Raw genomic sequence first — 14,751 nt, 5'->3', positions numbered from 1 at the left:
GACCCGCCGGGCAGCCCCGGCCCCAAGCCCCGCCGCCCGTGCACCCACTAGTTCTCCGCGCCCCGCGGCGACTCCCCGCTTTGAGCTCGGAGTGGAGTCGGCCCCCACCCCGAGCCCCGGCTCCCGGGGACGTGGAAAAGCGAGCTCAGGGGCTCCGACGCCAGAAACTTCCAACCCCGACCGGGAGGCCTGACGCCCCGGGCGGTGCCGGGCCACGGCGGGTGGGGGGGGGCGCGGGGGAGGGGTGTTGGAGGCTCCCGGGGCGGGAAGCAGGCTCGGCTCGCGGGGTCCCCCGGCCCCCACCCTCGCCCTCCTCCCCCGGGACGCCGAAGGAGAGGGCGGGGCCGCTCGCCGCCCGAGGCGCCGGCGTCCGGGCTCCCGGGGCCTTGCTGCTAGTTGTCGGGCGCGTGCTTTTCCGCGCTCCGGCGCCGGGGAGCCCTCGCTGCGCTCCGAACTTTTGCCGGGCGCAGGGGCGGGGGACCCGGGGCGCGCGCCTCCGCCCGCGCGGCCGCCCCGCCCTCCTCCCCCCCTTCCCCCCCCCCGCGCGCGGTCCCCGCCCGCAGCGCCCGGAAAGCCCCCGCGGCTCCTCCCACCCCCGAGGGGCTTTTCTCCCGCCTGCGGCGACTTTAGTCTTCGAGCGCGGCCGCCGGGCGCTCGTTTCCGCCGGGCCGGGGCCCGCGGAGCACCGCTCTTCTGGGGCCGCGGGGGACGAGGGGCGGTGACCTCGGTGCACGCCCCGCGCCCCGGTCTCCCGGCCCGCGCCCCGGCCGCCGGCATGGTGTTGCTGGCCGGGCCCGGGCCGGAGGGCGGCGGGGCGCGCCGCGTGTCTCCGCAGCCGCCGTCCCCACCCCGGGACGCTCAGGCCGGGGCGGACCCTGCCGACTACGAGGAGTACGAGGACTTCTCGTGTCTGCCCGACACCCGCAGCATCGCCTCGGACGACTCCTTCTACCCTTTCGGAGGCGAGGAGGAATACGGCACCGCGAGCGCGGAGAGCGTCCCAGAGGGCGTCCCGGAGGAGGCGACCCTCCTGCGCGCCGCCTGCGCCAACGACGTGGGGCTGCTGAGGGCGCTGGTGCGGCGGGGGCCGAGCGCCGAGGAGGTGCAGGAGACCGACCGCAACGGCCGGGTAAGTTGGCTTCTCCGCAGGGTTCGGATCCCTCCCTGCCATTCCGCGCCACCCCGATCCCGGCTCTGCCCAGGCTCCCGCGGCGCCTCTGCCGCCGCCCAGCGCGCCTCTTCGTCGCTGTCTGGGCGTGCGGCGCGTGCGGCGCCGGGGGTGGCCTGCGCATCCCGGGCCGGGGTCACGGGCGGGGGGGGGGGGTGGGGTGGGGGGCGCTGCCCGAGGTCACAGCGCCGCGGGAGACGCCGCTAATCTCGCGTCCTCGCTGCCTCCTGGTCGCTTCCCGCCCCCGGAGTCCTCCTGCCCTTGAATTCCCCCCCCACCCCCACCCCCACCCCCGGGGGCCCGCGCTCGGATCCAGGTTGGACACCTCTCGTCGGGGCTGTTCGATCTGGGCTCCCCCCGACCGTTACCCTTCCTCGCCTGCAGGGAAAACGGTTCTGCCCGGAGCCCCACTGGCGCCCCTCGGTGACCTTGCCCTTTCCCTTCTACGCCCGAGCGCGGGCGGGCGCCTCCAGGCCCCAGGGATTCGGAGTTGCTTCCCGGAGTGCCTGCCGCCCACCTCCCCCGCCCCAGCCCCCGGCCCTGCTGCCCGTGGCGACCTGCGAGCGTGATCTGCATGGTCACCGTCAGGAGCCAGGGCCAGCCGGGGTCCCCGGAGGCAGGTTCTGGAAGGGCAGTGGAGGGGCAGACACCCACCAAATAGGGCCGGCAGAGGTGGAGGTGGAGAGAGGCACGGGGTATCCATTAATCACGTCAAGACTCACAGATGGCAGGGCGCATCTAGAAAAGGAAAGAAAAAGTTGGCTTTCGAAGACTTGAGAATGACTAGAACAACCCAGCACACGGAGGGAAAAACCGCACAGCGACCACAGCGACCAAGTGCCCGTTAGCCTGCGCTGGGTGGACAGCGGCTGCTTCTCACCTGACTGTCACAGTCTCCAGGGGCGTCTGCAGCCTCAGCCTCGCACAACTCTGGAGTGCAGGTGCACCTGCTCCCTTGCCCTAGCTGACAGAAAGGCCGCGATTTTACTTGTGAGCTGTGACCCTGTGTCTTTGGCTTATCTCTGGAGCAGGGTGGTTTGTCTCTGCCTGTGTTTTGCGCTCGGCTCAGTCAAGTTGGGAGCCGCTGGTGTCACTTTCTGCCACTTGGGCGGCTCGCTTGACACAGCGTGTGAAATGGCAGAAGGGACTGTGCTTGGTGCAACCCTGAGCCCTGTGTGGCCTTGTGACTCAGGACAGTGCCTGTATCCCAGCTTCCCTCCCCCCTCTCTGGGAAGGTGCGTGGGCTGCTGGGGCCGTTTCTACAGCTCTGCTTTTGCTATTTATTACTCAGGTGAGTTTTCACACACAGATGTGTACAGGAGAACTCTCTTTCCTGAAGGAGGCATCAGGCCCTGCTTTTAAAGGAAGCCCCACAGGGATCTGGAAGAACATGGTGGGGGGCCGGTGGGTCCTGTGTCCTGGGCACCCTGGGGTCTCCAGTGGGCCCGGGTGGGCAGAGGCCCAGCCTGGCTTGGGCAGCCCCCACTTTGAGGCTCCCCTGGGCTCAGCTTTATTATGTTCCCTTCGGGGGCAAAAAATAAAAGTTTGGGAACGGCCGCCTTCAAGCCAACTGAACGATAAGCCGATGCCAGGGGAGTTGGGCCTGACCAACTGGGTTTCTGGGCTATTTTTGAAAGCCACTCCCTCAGCATAGAGTCGGGGGAGGACAGTAGAAATGGACAGCGGAACAGGGTCCAGCCTCTCTGCCTCGGTTTCCTAGTTGTACCTCCTGGCGTGGTGAGTACGCGACCCCCTCATGCACACGGCGCTCTGACATGGCCCTTGTTTATTTTTTTATTTCTTAAAAAATTTTTTTTAATGTTTTTTCATTTTTTTAGAGACAGAGACAGAGCATGAGTGGGGAGGGATAGAGAGAGAGGGACACATAGAACCCAAAGCAGGCTCCAGGCTCCGAGCTGTCAGCACAGAGCCCGATGCGGGGCTCGGACCCACGAACTGTGAGACCATGACCTGAGCTGAAGTCGGATGCTCAACCGACTGAGCCACCCACGCGCCCCTGACATGGCCCTTGTTTAGCATCTTGTCTGTTTCTCGCCAGCCTCCTCCGGCACTTTTCTCTTCTGCCAGGCAAAGCTCTTTTTCTCTCGGCCTTTCCCCTTGATTACAGAGTCTCTCTTTGTTCCTCTGCATTGAGTCTCCTCCTCTCTGCTCCCCTCCAAATCAGGATGGAGAAACGGTACCCGTCTGACAGACTGCAAGACCCCTGGGCCCCTGTATCTTCTCATCAGGAGCAAATCCTGCGTTAGGTGCTTTGGGGGAGGAGGGAGGCCAGAGCTTCTGTTCTTCCCAGTGGCTCCTGGATTCTGTTGATCAAACAGCCTCCCTCTTCCTGTGAAAACTGAGAATTAAGTGTTGTAAGGTGCAAATACACGACCAGTGGCAAATGGGGTAGCAAGTCATTGCATAGCGTTTCTTGCAGACGTATTTTGTGCCAGGCAGTGGTTAGGTCCCGTAGGAGACGCGGAGAAAAATCAAACAGTGCTTGTCTTTACGAGGCCACCTTTTATTTGAGGAGAGAACCCAGAGAGTAATAGCTCCTGGTGCTTAGAGCCAGAGGCAGGGCCCCCGAAGGCAGTCTAAAGAGATGTGGGGCTAATGTCTCCAATGCAAGCAGCTTGGAGCATCCCGGGAGCCCAGGGGAGACTTGGGGGGAGTGGAGGGAAGATGTTCTGATCTGGCTGACCGAGCCAAGGGGGTGTTGGCAGGGGCAGTATGGTTGATTGTGGGGTGGTACAGAGAGGGGGGGATGTAGGAGCCTGAGCTGGAGAGGCCAACCTGGGTCAGGTGGTAAGAGGCTGGCCCAGGGCAGCTGGCTAAGAAACAGGAGATTGGGAAGCCAGCTGTTTTCAGCATGACAGCGGTCAGCCTTGGGGCTGAGGTGTGCCTCTCCAGATGGCCACATGACTCGCTCACCCACTGCCTTCAGGTTCTCATCTCAGGGGCACCTTCGCAGGGATCTAGCCAGCAGCATCTGGAGCTGGGTAAGCACAGTCTAGAGGTTCAGGGATTGAGAGTGGTCATTTGAGAGAGCAGGTGACATCTGACTAAGATGTAGAGGAGATAGGTGGGGGAAAGCACACTGGGCAGAGGGCAAAGCAGGTGCAAAGGCCCTGAGGCATGAGCCCTTTGGGCCTGATCTACGAGCTTATCACAATGAGTGACAGTAAAAACCTTACAGAAAGCCCTAGAGAGAGGTTTGGGAGTAGAGGGGTAATTGCGCGAACAGCAGAATGCACAGCTCAGAGTTATAGCCCACAGCCAGGTTTCTAGAAGAGAAATGTCTGTAAAGGCTCTGAAAGGTTTTCTGGGTATACTTGTTGAGCTAATAATCTCCTGTTAGTTAAGAAGGGCGTGCTTCCTGAGCTGACAGATGTTTCATTTGGTTTGAGTAACCAAGGATCAGATGTGTCTTGTTTAAAAACGTGCTCTCTTCTGGCTCCTGAGATGGGTTTTATCTTGGATGTGGGTCAGCATACGGTTTTTTTCTAAAATATTTATTGCTCTAAAAGGATTGCATACTTTAATATGCAACACGTAAATATTTGTCAAATGATTCTCCAGTAACATTCAAACTGTGTTCTTGCTGTCATTTAGATTTATGGTGGTTTTGTTCCCTCTGACTTGGGGACACTGCAAGCTGCCATAATTCTCTTTCTTAATTCTTCTCTTCCACTTATTATCTCCTGAGTTCCACCTTTATGGCTGTGACAGCTCTGGAGACAGGACTGAAGCCAAAGGACGTGTTTGTGCTGCTTTCCTTGTTGCAGAACAGCACTTTGCGTGTCAGATAGCTCTTGAACCAAATTAGACCCAATTATGCTAAATTGAAAATATTGCACTCCCTTTTTTTATTGTTTATAATTTTTTTTTAATGTTTACTTATTTTTTTGAAAGACAGAGACAGAGCGTGAGCAGGGGAGGGGCAGAGAGAGAGGGAGACCCAGGCTCTGAAGCAGGCTCCAGGCTCCGAGCCGTCAGCACAGAGCCCGACGCGGGGCTCGAACTCACAGACCGTGAGATCGTGACCTGAGCCGAAGTTGGACGCTCAACTGACTGAGCCACCCAGGCGCCCCTTTTTTTTAATGTTTTAAAAAATGTTTCTTTTTTAGAGAGAGAGAGCACGAGCAGGAGAGGGGCAGAGAGAGAGAGAGAGAGAGTGGGACAGAGGATCCAAAGCAGGCTCCGCCCTAACAGCAGAGAGCGCCATGCGGGGCTTGAACTCACAAAGGGTGAGATCAGGACCTGAGCCGAAGTCAGATGCTTAGCCCCCTGAGCCACCCACGCACCCCTGTTGCACTCCTTTCTTGCTGTAACTCTTCTCACAAATGGTTAACTTCTAGGGACTCTCCAAAGTCCCCTCCGCCCCTTTGTCTCTTGTCTCTCAGTTCAGCAAAGCCACACCTCGGCACGGGCGAACTCTTCCTTCACTCGCGTTTTATACATTTGCAGCAGTGACTGGGCCTTTTTTTATCTTGACACACCCGTAAGGAAAAATTTGGGTTCGATTTTTGTTTTTTGTTTGTTTTTCGAATGCAGCAGGGAGACTTACAAACTTTGGAATCACCTTTCCCCAAACTGAGACTCAGGTGGTTTGGAATTCACACCCAGCCCTTCGGCGGCTCCCAGGCCTCATGCACTGAATGTGCCGAGAGTGGCCTCGCGTTGATGGAAAGTGACTTCTGGCCTCTGTGGAGCTGAGGGCCGGCAGGCAGTCAAGCGCGGGAGCTTGTGGGCAGGGAGCTTGACTTTGCTGTTGGGCATGTATGTTAGTGTGTTGTCGTAGATTCTGAAGTGTGGGGGAGGGGTGGGAAGGGAGAACAAGCAGATTAGGCCGGAGCCCAAGGGGCCGGAGCAGAGAGGCGGTCAGCTGAAGCCGACACGTGCATGCGGCAGACAGGCTGGCCGATTTGTGCTTCTTCCTCCCCAGGGACCATGCAGGGGTGGGGGCTTCGTTCTGGGCCCAGCATCAGTAGGGAGGTCCATGTGCTTTTCTGAATCTTTGTTTTTATTTTATTTTGTTTTGTTTTGTTTTATTTTATTTTATTCTATTTTATTTTAATGTTAAGTTTATTTAGTTATCTTTAGAGAGAGAGAGGGAGAGAGGGAGAACACAAGCAGGGGAGGGGCAGAGAGAGAGGGAGAGACATTCCCAAGCAGGCTCCACACCATCAGTGCAGAGCCCGCCGGGAGCTCAAACTCATGAACTGGGAGATCATGACCTGAGCCGAAATCGAGAGTCGGACGCTTAACCGACGGAGCCACCCAGGTGCCCCATCTCCGATTTTTTTTGTTAAGGGTGTAATTTTTTAAGAACAGTTTTAGATTCACAGCAAAATTAAAGGGAAGGTACAGAGATTTCCCATCGACCTCCTGTCCCAGCACATGCATAGGCTCCCCCATTACCAACATCCACAAGCAGAGTGTGTATTTGTTACAACTGATGAACCTGCATTGACCCGTTATGATCCCCAAATCCATGGTTTACATTGGGGTTCATTCTTGGTGTTATACATTCTGTGGGTTTGGACGAATGTACCCATTATTATAATACCATTAAGAGTCTCCCATGTGTTTTTGATGCAAGTGTACCAGTTTTCCTTGGACACAAGAATGTGGAATAAGGAATAACTGTGACACCCCCAGGGCGTGTAGGACAGTAAACATTTTGCTGAGGACGGTCCAGCTCAGCTGATCTTGGCTGGACTTGAGACCAGCGGGAGTCTGCTGAGGAGGGCAGGACCGGGGAGGTCTTATCTGGGGTGACTCTGTCCGGTGGGTTTTCTCATCCTCCAGCAGGCCGGCCTGGGCTTGTTCTCCAGGGCAGGAGAGCGAAAAAGGATCAGCGTCCCTTCTGCTGAAGCAAGTCACAAGGCCAAGCCCTCTTAAGGGTGAATTTGCTTTTGTTTGTAAAAGATGTCATTCACTAACCCTGAGCATTTATTTGTTTATTTTAAACTTAGTTTTTTGAAAGAAAATTTCAGATAGACTCCCAAATAGAGGGTACTAAGAGCCTCTGCCTCCTAACCATCCAATATCAGTAAGCATCAGCTCCTGGGGCACCTGGGTGGCTCAGTTGGTTAAGCGTCTGACTCTGGATTTCAGCTCAGGTCACGATTTCACGGTTCATGAGTTCGAGCCCTGCATCAGGCTCTGCACTGTCAGTGGGATTTTCTCTCTCTCTCCTTTCTCTGCCCCACCCTTGCTAGCCCCACCCCTCTCAGAATAAATACACATTAAAAAAAAAAAAAATCAGTTCCCAAAGTCCTGTTTTAATTTAATTTTTCTGAGTTTTTTTACCCATTGTTTTAGATTTTTGAAAAACTCTTTAATGTCTGACTTTATAGTATAAGCTAAATTCTTATATTTGCTTCTATATTTAATCTACTATAAAATGATCTTTTATTTTATTTATTTATTTATTTATTTTAAAAAATAATTTATTGTCAAGTTAGCTAACATACAGGGTGCTCTTGGCTTCGGGGTTAAATTCCCATGATTCATCACTTACATACAACACCCAGTGCTCATCCCAACAAGTGCCCTCCTTAATGCCCATCACCCTTTTTCCTCTCTCCCCCCAACCCATCAACCCTCAGTTTTGTTCTCTGTATTTAAGTTTCTTATGGTTTGCCCCCCTCTCTATTTGAAACTAATTTTTTCCCTTTCCCTTCTTCCCCCATGGTCTTCTGTTAAGTTTCTCAAGTTCCACATATGAGTTAAAACATATCTGCCTGTCTCTGACTAATTTCACTTAGCATAATACCCTCCAGTTCCATCCACATTGTTGCAAATGGCAAGAGTTCATTCTTTCTCATTGCCAAGTAGTATTCCATGGTATATAAAACCACATCTTCTGTATCCATTCATCAGTTGATGGACATTTGGGTTCTTTCCATAGTTTGGCTATTGTTGAAGGCACTGCTATAAACATTGGCGTGCATGTGGCCCTATGCATCAGCACTCCTGTATCCTTTGGGTAAATTCCTAGTAGTGCAATTGCTGGGTCGTATTGGGTGAAGGTTTTAGAAATTTAGAAAGACCATTGTCATGGGGTTTTGGAGCTGGAAGAGATTTTAGAGGTTATTTGTGTTCACCTTTTTGTAGTTGAAGAAAGTGAGGCTCAGGGGAGAAGGCATCTAGTACGTCAGGAGAGCTGGGTTCTAGAAGGACCCCAGGCTGCTCCCGCTGCTCCGTTGAGCCCCCAGGGGTCTCTCCACTGTGCCCTTTCCTCCTCTGGGTGTCCATGGGGAATGGGGTAGTGGTTGGGGTGATTTTGAACATCCGATTGCTTTTTCATCCTGTACTTGTAAGGGAAGAGTAAGGCAGAGGCGTTCTAGAAATATGAAATAACAAGGTATACGAACTCCTGGAATACCATTTATTCGTCTGACATTTATATCAATATAATATGCAAGCTATTCAAAGCGATTTTGCATGAGAACTGCTATATATGGCTTTGAGATAGGAAACGCTCTAAGTATTTAACTAATTGTTTAAGTTGCTAGAATCCAAGCTGTCCTGTCAGATGTTTAGGTCAGTAACTCTAATGGTTATGGGATAATTCAGATTTTCTCTTCTTCCTGAGTCCGTTATGGAAATGGCTGTTTTTCTATGGAAGTCTCCTATTTTTTCTAAGTTTTGAAGGTCAATTGTCGGAAGTTTTTATAGAGTTTCCTTTTTAATGTTTGTTATAACTGTCTTATAGCTGTTTTAGTATATTTTTAAATTTGTGCTGTTTCTCTTTTGTGATGAATATCATACAAAATATCCATCCAATTACTTCTTTTAGAGAGTCAACTTTTGCTCTGTGTTCTTTTTTTAAGTAGGGCTTCAGGCTCAGTGCAGAGCCCAGTGTGGGGTTTGAACTCACGACCCAGATATCAAGACCTGAGCTGAGATCAAGAGTGGGATGCTTGAGCAGTTGAGCCATGCGGGCACCCCTCTGGATCTGTTTCCTCACTATTTCATCAGTTTCTGTCTGTAAAAAAAAATTATTTCCTTCAGGTTTATTAAAGTAACAGTTTTGCTTTTCCTACAAATCGGATATACAGTATTTTTTTATTGTTCTAATTTACATTAGGATTTCTTTTCTTCTTCCTTTTTTATTTATTTTAGAGAGAGCACATGGGGGAGGGCAAGAAGGAGAGGGAGAGAGAGAATCTTAAGCAGTCTCCATTTTCAGTGCAGAGCCCAATGTGGGGCTTGAACTCATGACCCTGGGATCATGACCTGAGCCTAAACCAAGAATCGAATGCTCAACCGACTGAGCTACCCAGGCACCCCTGTAATTCCTTTTAATTAAAAGAAATAAGAAGGTTGTAGAGAAGTTGTTAACATGTGTGAACAAAGAAAGTATGTTTCATTCAAGACAATTGGGAAGTAATTTTTTTAGACAGGCTGGTGGAATGATGGTGTAGGTATGGGGTGTGTGTGTGTGTGTGTGTGTGTGTGTGTGTGTGTGTATGTGTGTTCTTATGGAGTCAGATTTTAAGATGAAGTAGGATGTTAAGAATCCTTGATGTTATTCGTTGTGTGTGTACATAAACGAGACTTTTCAAGTGTTGTTCTTATAATTTTTTTTAATGTTTATTTATTTTTGAGAGAGACAGTGCAAGCAGGGGAGGGGCAGAGAGAGAGGGAGACACAGAATCCGAAGCAGGCTCCAGGCTCTGAGCTGTCAGCACAGAGCCCGACATGGGTCTCGAACTGATGAACCATGAGATCATGACCTGAGCTGAAGTCGGCCGCTCAACTGACTGAGCCACCCAGGCGCCCCTCAAGTGATGTTCTTAAGTTTGAAAGACAATTGAAGGTGAATTTTACTTATTTCTACCAAGTCAGAGATAGGAAATTATGGTAGACATGAAATCTCGAGTGACGGTTGGCTCAGTGGCTTTTAAAATTGGGTTGGAGTCGTGGGACTGAGAGCAATTTCAAAGTCACAAAAACAGATGTATGCTTCCCAAGGTGTATTCACGTCAGCTCCGAATAAGTTCAATCCGGAGTAGGCAAGTGATGGGATGTGGAGTCAAGCATTTCTCTCTTGCTTCTGTTTCTGGGATTCAACTGACTCCTGGATCAGATACAGCACCTGCCGAGCGAGGGCCATTCCAGCGGAGAGAGGCCAGGCGGGGGGTGTAGAGGCGAGCCCCTTGAAGAGGCAGGAGCAGGGTGTTACATAAATTCAGTGTCGCACATTTCCTGAGACGACGGAAGGTGCAGGAGGTTGATTTAAACATAAAGGAAGGTGGGCAATTAGGCTGTGTAATTCCATTTGTGTAACATTCTTGAAATAATGCAGTGGTAGCAATGAAGAGCAGCTTATGGGTTGCCGGGGCTAGGGTTTCTGAGAGAGGAGGAGTGAGGGGCTCCCTAACGGGGTGGCAGGCGGGGGCCTGTGGTGACGGCCAGGCCTGCATCTGGACTGTGGTGGTCTACACGTGGGTTGAAATGGCAGAGAATCACCCCACCCACCCCACAGCTGAGCAAGCTCTGTGGGTTGTGGCCATGTGCATTTCATGGTGGTGCCCCTGCCCTGTAATTCTGTCGCATGTCAACACCGGGGGGGGGGGGGGGCGGCGGTTTCTGTGAATCTATCATTCTTTTTTGTTTTTTTTTTAAGTATTTATTTGAGAGTGAGAGAGAGCAGAGGAGGGACAGAGAAAGGGGGGCAGTGAGAGGGAGACAATCCTAAGCAGGTTCCTCACTATCAGCACATGGTGCTCGAACCCACAAACCATGACCTGAGTCAAAATCAAGAGTCAGACGCTTAACCGACTGAGCCACGTATCATTATTGGCCTGTATCATTATTTCACGATCACCAGTATAATAATGAAGGAAGGCAACCCTTAAAAGTGGTTAAGGTAGAGATATTTTATGTCAATTTTACCACCATATAAAAATTGGAAAATAAAATAAAGGCATGCGTTACCTTTTATCTGTAGCCTTACCACCATGAATAGATCAGTTTTAGATACATAGTTTTTAGAAAAGCAAAGCAGTGTCAGACCTGGTTAATGTGTGGGAATGGCACCCGCTGGGAATATTAGATGTATGAGCCATTGCTGCCGTGCACTGGCATCACATGAGAGCTTTTCCCAAATACAGGATCCCAGGCCCTCCCGAGACCTACTGGACCAGAATCAGTACTTTACTCAGGCCTTGATGTGATTGGCACGTACACCCGTTTGAAGAGCTCTGGGACGTTTCTTAGAGCAGATTGGTGGCCAAAGATGGCGGGCTCAGGTTGGTTACGTGACCGTGGACAAGTCACATGATCTTTTCGTCTTGAGTTTCCTCTAGATCCCCAGCCATAAAATGGGGATGCTTAGTATGGAAATAGCAACACGTTACAGAGGCTCGAGGCAGAATGCACATCACAGGCACTCAGTAAGTGGAGCTATTGTTTCCATGGCGAGTTAATCTCAAGATGGTTTCCAGTACGGCTGTTCCAATTTTAGCCAAGAGAAAAGGAGGAAGCAAGAGAATGGCATGTCTAGTTGGTGATGACTCTTCTGTCACCACAAGAATGTTAAGGGTGGAGCCCGTGTTGAGCGTTTATGCTCAGCGAGCGGCAGTTGGTGCCATGGGTGCAGATGAAGCCAGGTGTCAGGGTAGATGGGAGGGAGAGAAGGGTGTGGCGCCCCATCTTGGTGCATCTTGGGAGCACCTGTGATTCCAGATGGGTGGAGACTGAGACGCTGCCTCAGGAAGTGGAGGGGAAGCAGTCTGAGGCTTGGGGGAGAACGAGAAGGGTTTAGACTCCCAACCGATGAGGAAGGAGGGCACTTCCGGGAGGGGAAAGATGGCATATATGTGCTGGGGATCATTACAAGCCTTTTTCGTTCTTCAGCATTGTCCTCCAGTACAGGTTAGTGCGGAGAGCCCAGGAATCGAAGCCCTGGTCCATCCGGAGACTCTCACAGTCTGATGCCACTGCAGCGGGTTTCCAGAGTTTCCTTCCGTTTCTACTTTTCCTTGACATGGTCGAGCCAGGCATTCCAAAGGGCCTGGCCCTGCCCCTTCTGTCAAGTTGGTCGGTCTGTATGGCTTCCGCCCAGACCTTCCAGCTTTTGTATTTGAAAACACGAGGGACAGTAGTCATGTGCTAAAAACAGCAGTGGTGACTCAGCTCCTAGGTCAGTTTTACCAGCGCTGTGAGTTCGGTCTTGTCTCTTTCGGGTTAGATAATGGGTGGGTTTCTAGGAAATCACGTCCATTTATAGCAGTGCCGAGCTGCACCGGACTCAGCCGAGGAGACTTTGAAGCCAGGTTGCTGCGCCGTGGGGTCCTTTTGTTACCAGGAGATGCATCTCCCTGCTGGCTGTCCTGCCTCTCGGGATCCAGATCTTTGGGGGATCTGTTTCGTCCACAGTGGAAAGGGACATAGGCACCGAGGAGTGGGGAAGGAGCGACCCTGGTGCATCTTGTCACCGCACATCCTCCTTTGTTGAAGGGTGGGCTGGGACAGGCCACCTCGGAGGTCTCTGGCACATCCTCCCTGCGTTGTGATGGAGTGGGGGAGGCCGCCTTCATCAGCCACACGATGGCCCTGTGGGGTTATCATCCTGCTCTGTTGCATCTGGGAGTTTCCTGCGGCAGCCCTGAAAGTCCTACCTCCTGGGAAACCCCTGTGCCCTGGCAGATCCAGGTGGTCGGTCACCCGTTGGGGCCACATACGAAGTGTCCCCAAGAGAAGCTGAAAGACCTGCTGACCTCAGATTTCCTCCTTTAGTGGCACCTGGGCTTCTTATCTTGGAGGAAAGCTGTTGTGTTAATTTATATTGGTGGTGGGGGGAGGGGGGTTGTCCCTGGGAGGGAAGCATTTACCTAAATTTAGTTGCTCAGACTGTGTTTTTGTTTTACGTTTATTTTTGAGAGGCAGAGAGAGTGCGAATGGGGGAGGGGTGGAGAGAGAGGGAGACACAAACTCTGAAGCAGGCTTCAGGCTCTGAGCCGTCAGCACAGAGCCCCACGTGGGGCTCGAACCCATGAACCGTGAGGTCATGACTTGAGCCCAAGTCGGATGCTCAACCGACTGAACCACCCAGGCGCCCCTGTTGTGTTTTGTTTTAAAATAGGTTCTATGCCCAATGTGGGGCTTGAACTCCTGACCCCAGATCAAGAGATGTATGCTTTACCGACTGAGACAGCCGGGCACCTCTGGACTGTTTTTTGTTTTGTTTTGTTTTGTTTTATTTTATCATGCTACAGCACCCACGTGGGACACGTGACAGGTGTAGCTTCTTGAGGGTACTTTTGGGGGGCAGGGGAGCCCTTGATCAGGAAGGGCCCTCGGGTGGATCCTGGAGAGGAGGGCTGAGTCTCCATTGCCACACGTGAAAAGTAGGATAAATACATTTCCCTAAAATGCACCAGGAACTCTGAGGTGAATTTGAAATTTTCTTTGGTGTCGACAGATCTAAACCCATTGGTTTTAGAATGAGGTATGAGTGAATTGAGTTATTTTTTTTAGAAAAACCAGAACTGGGGCGCCTGGGCAGCTTAGTCAGTTGAGCGTCTGACTCTAGATTTCCACTCAGGTCATGATCCCAGGGTCATGGGGTCGAGCCCTGTGTTGGGCTCTGTGCTGAGCATGGAGGCTGCTAAAGATTCTCTCTCCCTCTGCCCCTTTCCCGATTGTGCTTTCTCTCTCTCTCTCTCTCTCCCTCCCTCCCTCTCCCCCCCCCCCCCCCCAATCATGCTCAGTAAGATGCTGTTAACTTATTTTGAAAGGATTCCCAGTGGGAGTGCCTGGGTGGCTCAGCTGGTGGAGTGTCCAACTCCTGACTTCAGCTCAAGTTATGATCTCACGGTTCGTGAATTCGACCCCAGAGTCCAGCTCTGTGCTGACAGCGTGGAGCCTGCTTGAGATTCTCTCTCTCCCTCTCTCTCTGCCTCCCGGTCACTCGTGTTTGCGCTCTCTCTCTTTCTCAAAGATAAATAAATAAATAAACATTTTAAAAATAAAAAAATAAAGGGTTCCTAATGTTAAATCAATGGAGGGGCCCTTTGAAAAGAGCTAAAAACTCCGTTTGTTTGCATTGGGCTGTTTCCATGTACCATTTTGCAAATGACTTGATTTCGACCTAAGAGCTTTGGCAAATACGTGGGGGCTGTATTTCCTTATCAGCAACATGCATACTTTAGCAAAAAGTTTCTGTAAAAAAGAAAAAGCTCTTTTTGTCAAAGGAGTGGCTGTTCCTGAATGTTGGCTGTTTAAAACATGTTTTACCCCATTCCAGAGTTCTCTGGGGTCTCTTTTATCGGGGAACTAATCTCATCATGCGACTCCACCCTCCTGACCTCATCACACTCCAGAGGCCCCACCTCCTAATACATCAAGTGCTGAAGAACTTTTTAAAAATGATTTAAAATATTTTTCTACTTGCAGAGGAGGTACGTAGTTTATTTGTATAATATGTGGAGAGAGCCACAGGTGCCCGACTTTCAAAAACCCAAGGGGGTCCACCTGGAGATTTGGATTGGGTTCACATGAAGACGGTCTCTGTGTCTGAAAGGGTAGAATTCTATTGTTCTGTGATTTAAAAAAAAATGTTT

The 14,751-nt window shown here is 51.7% G+C and overlaps 1 protein-coding gene across 1 annotated transcript in view; it reads left to right on the top strand.

Annotated features, from left to right (window-relative positions):
- Positions 1 to 658: 658 nt before the first annotated feature.
- Positions 659 to 14,751, top strand: part of ANKRD33B (ankyrin repeat domain 33B) — an 82,628-nt gene continuing 68,535 nt past the window's right edge. The window contains exon 1 of the mRNA XM_042997541.1: positions 659 to 1,129. Coding sequence (XP_042853475.1) covers positions 776 to 1,129 — 354 coding nt within the window. The 5' untranslated portion in view covers positions 659 to 775. The remainder of the gene's footprint in view (positions 1,130 to 14,751) is intronic.

Source organism: Panthera tigris, chromosome A1 (assembly GCF_018350195.1).
Source record: "Panthera tigris isolate Pti1 chromosome A1, P.tigris_Pti1_mat1.1, whole genome shotgun sequence".
Taxonomy (NCBI): domain Eukaryota; kingdom Metazoa; phylum Chordata; class Mammalia; order Carnivora; family Felidae; genus Panthera; species Panthera tigris.
The sequence above is the reverse complement of the archived record's forward strand: the minus strand, read 5'-3'. Positions and strand labels throughout refer to the sequence as shown.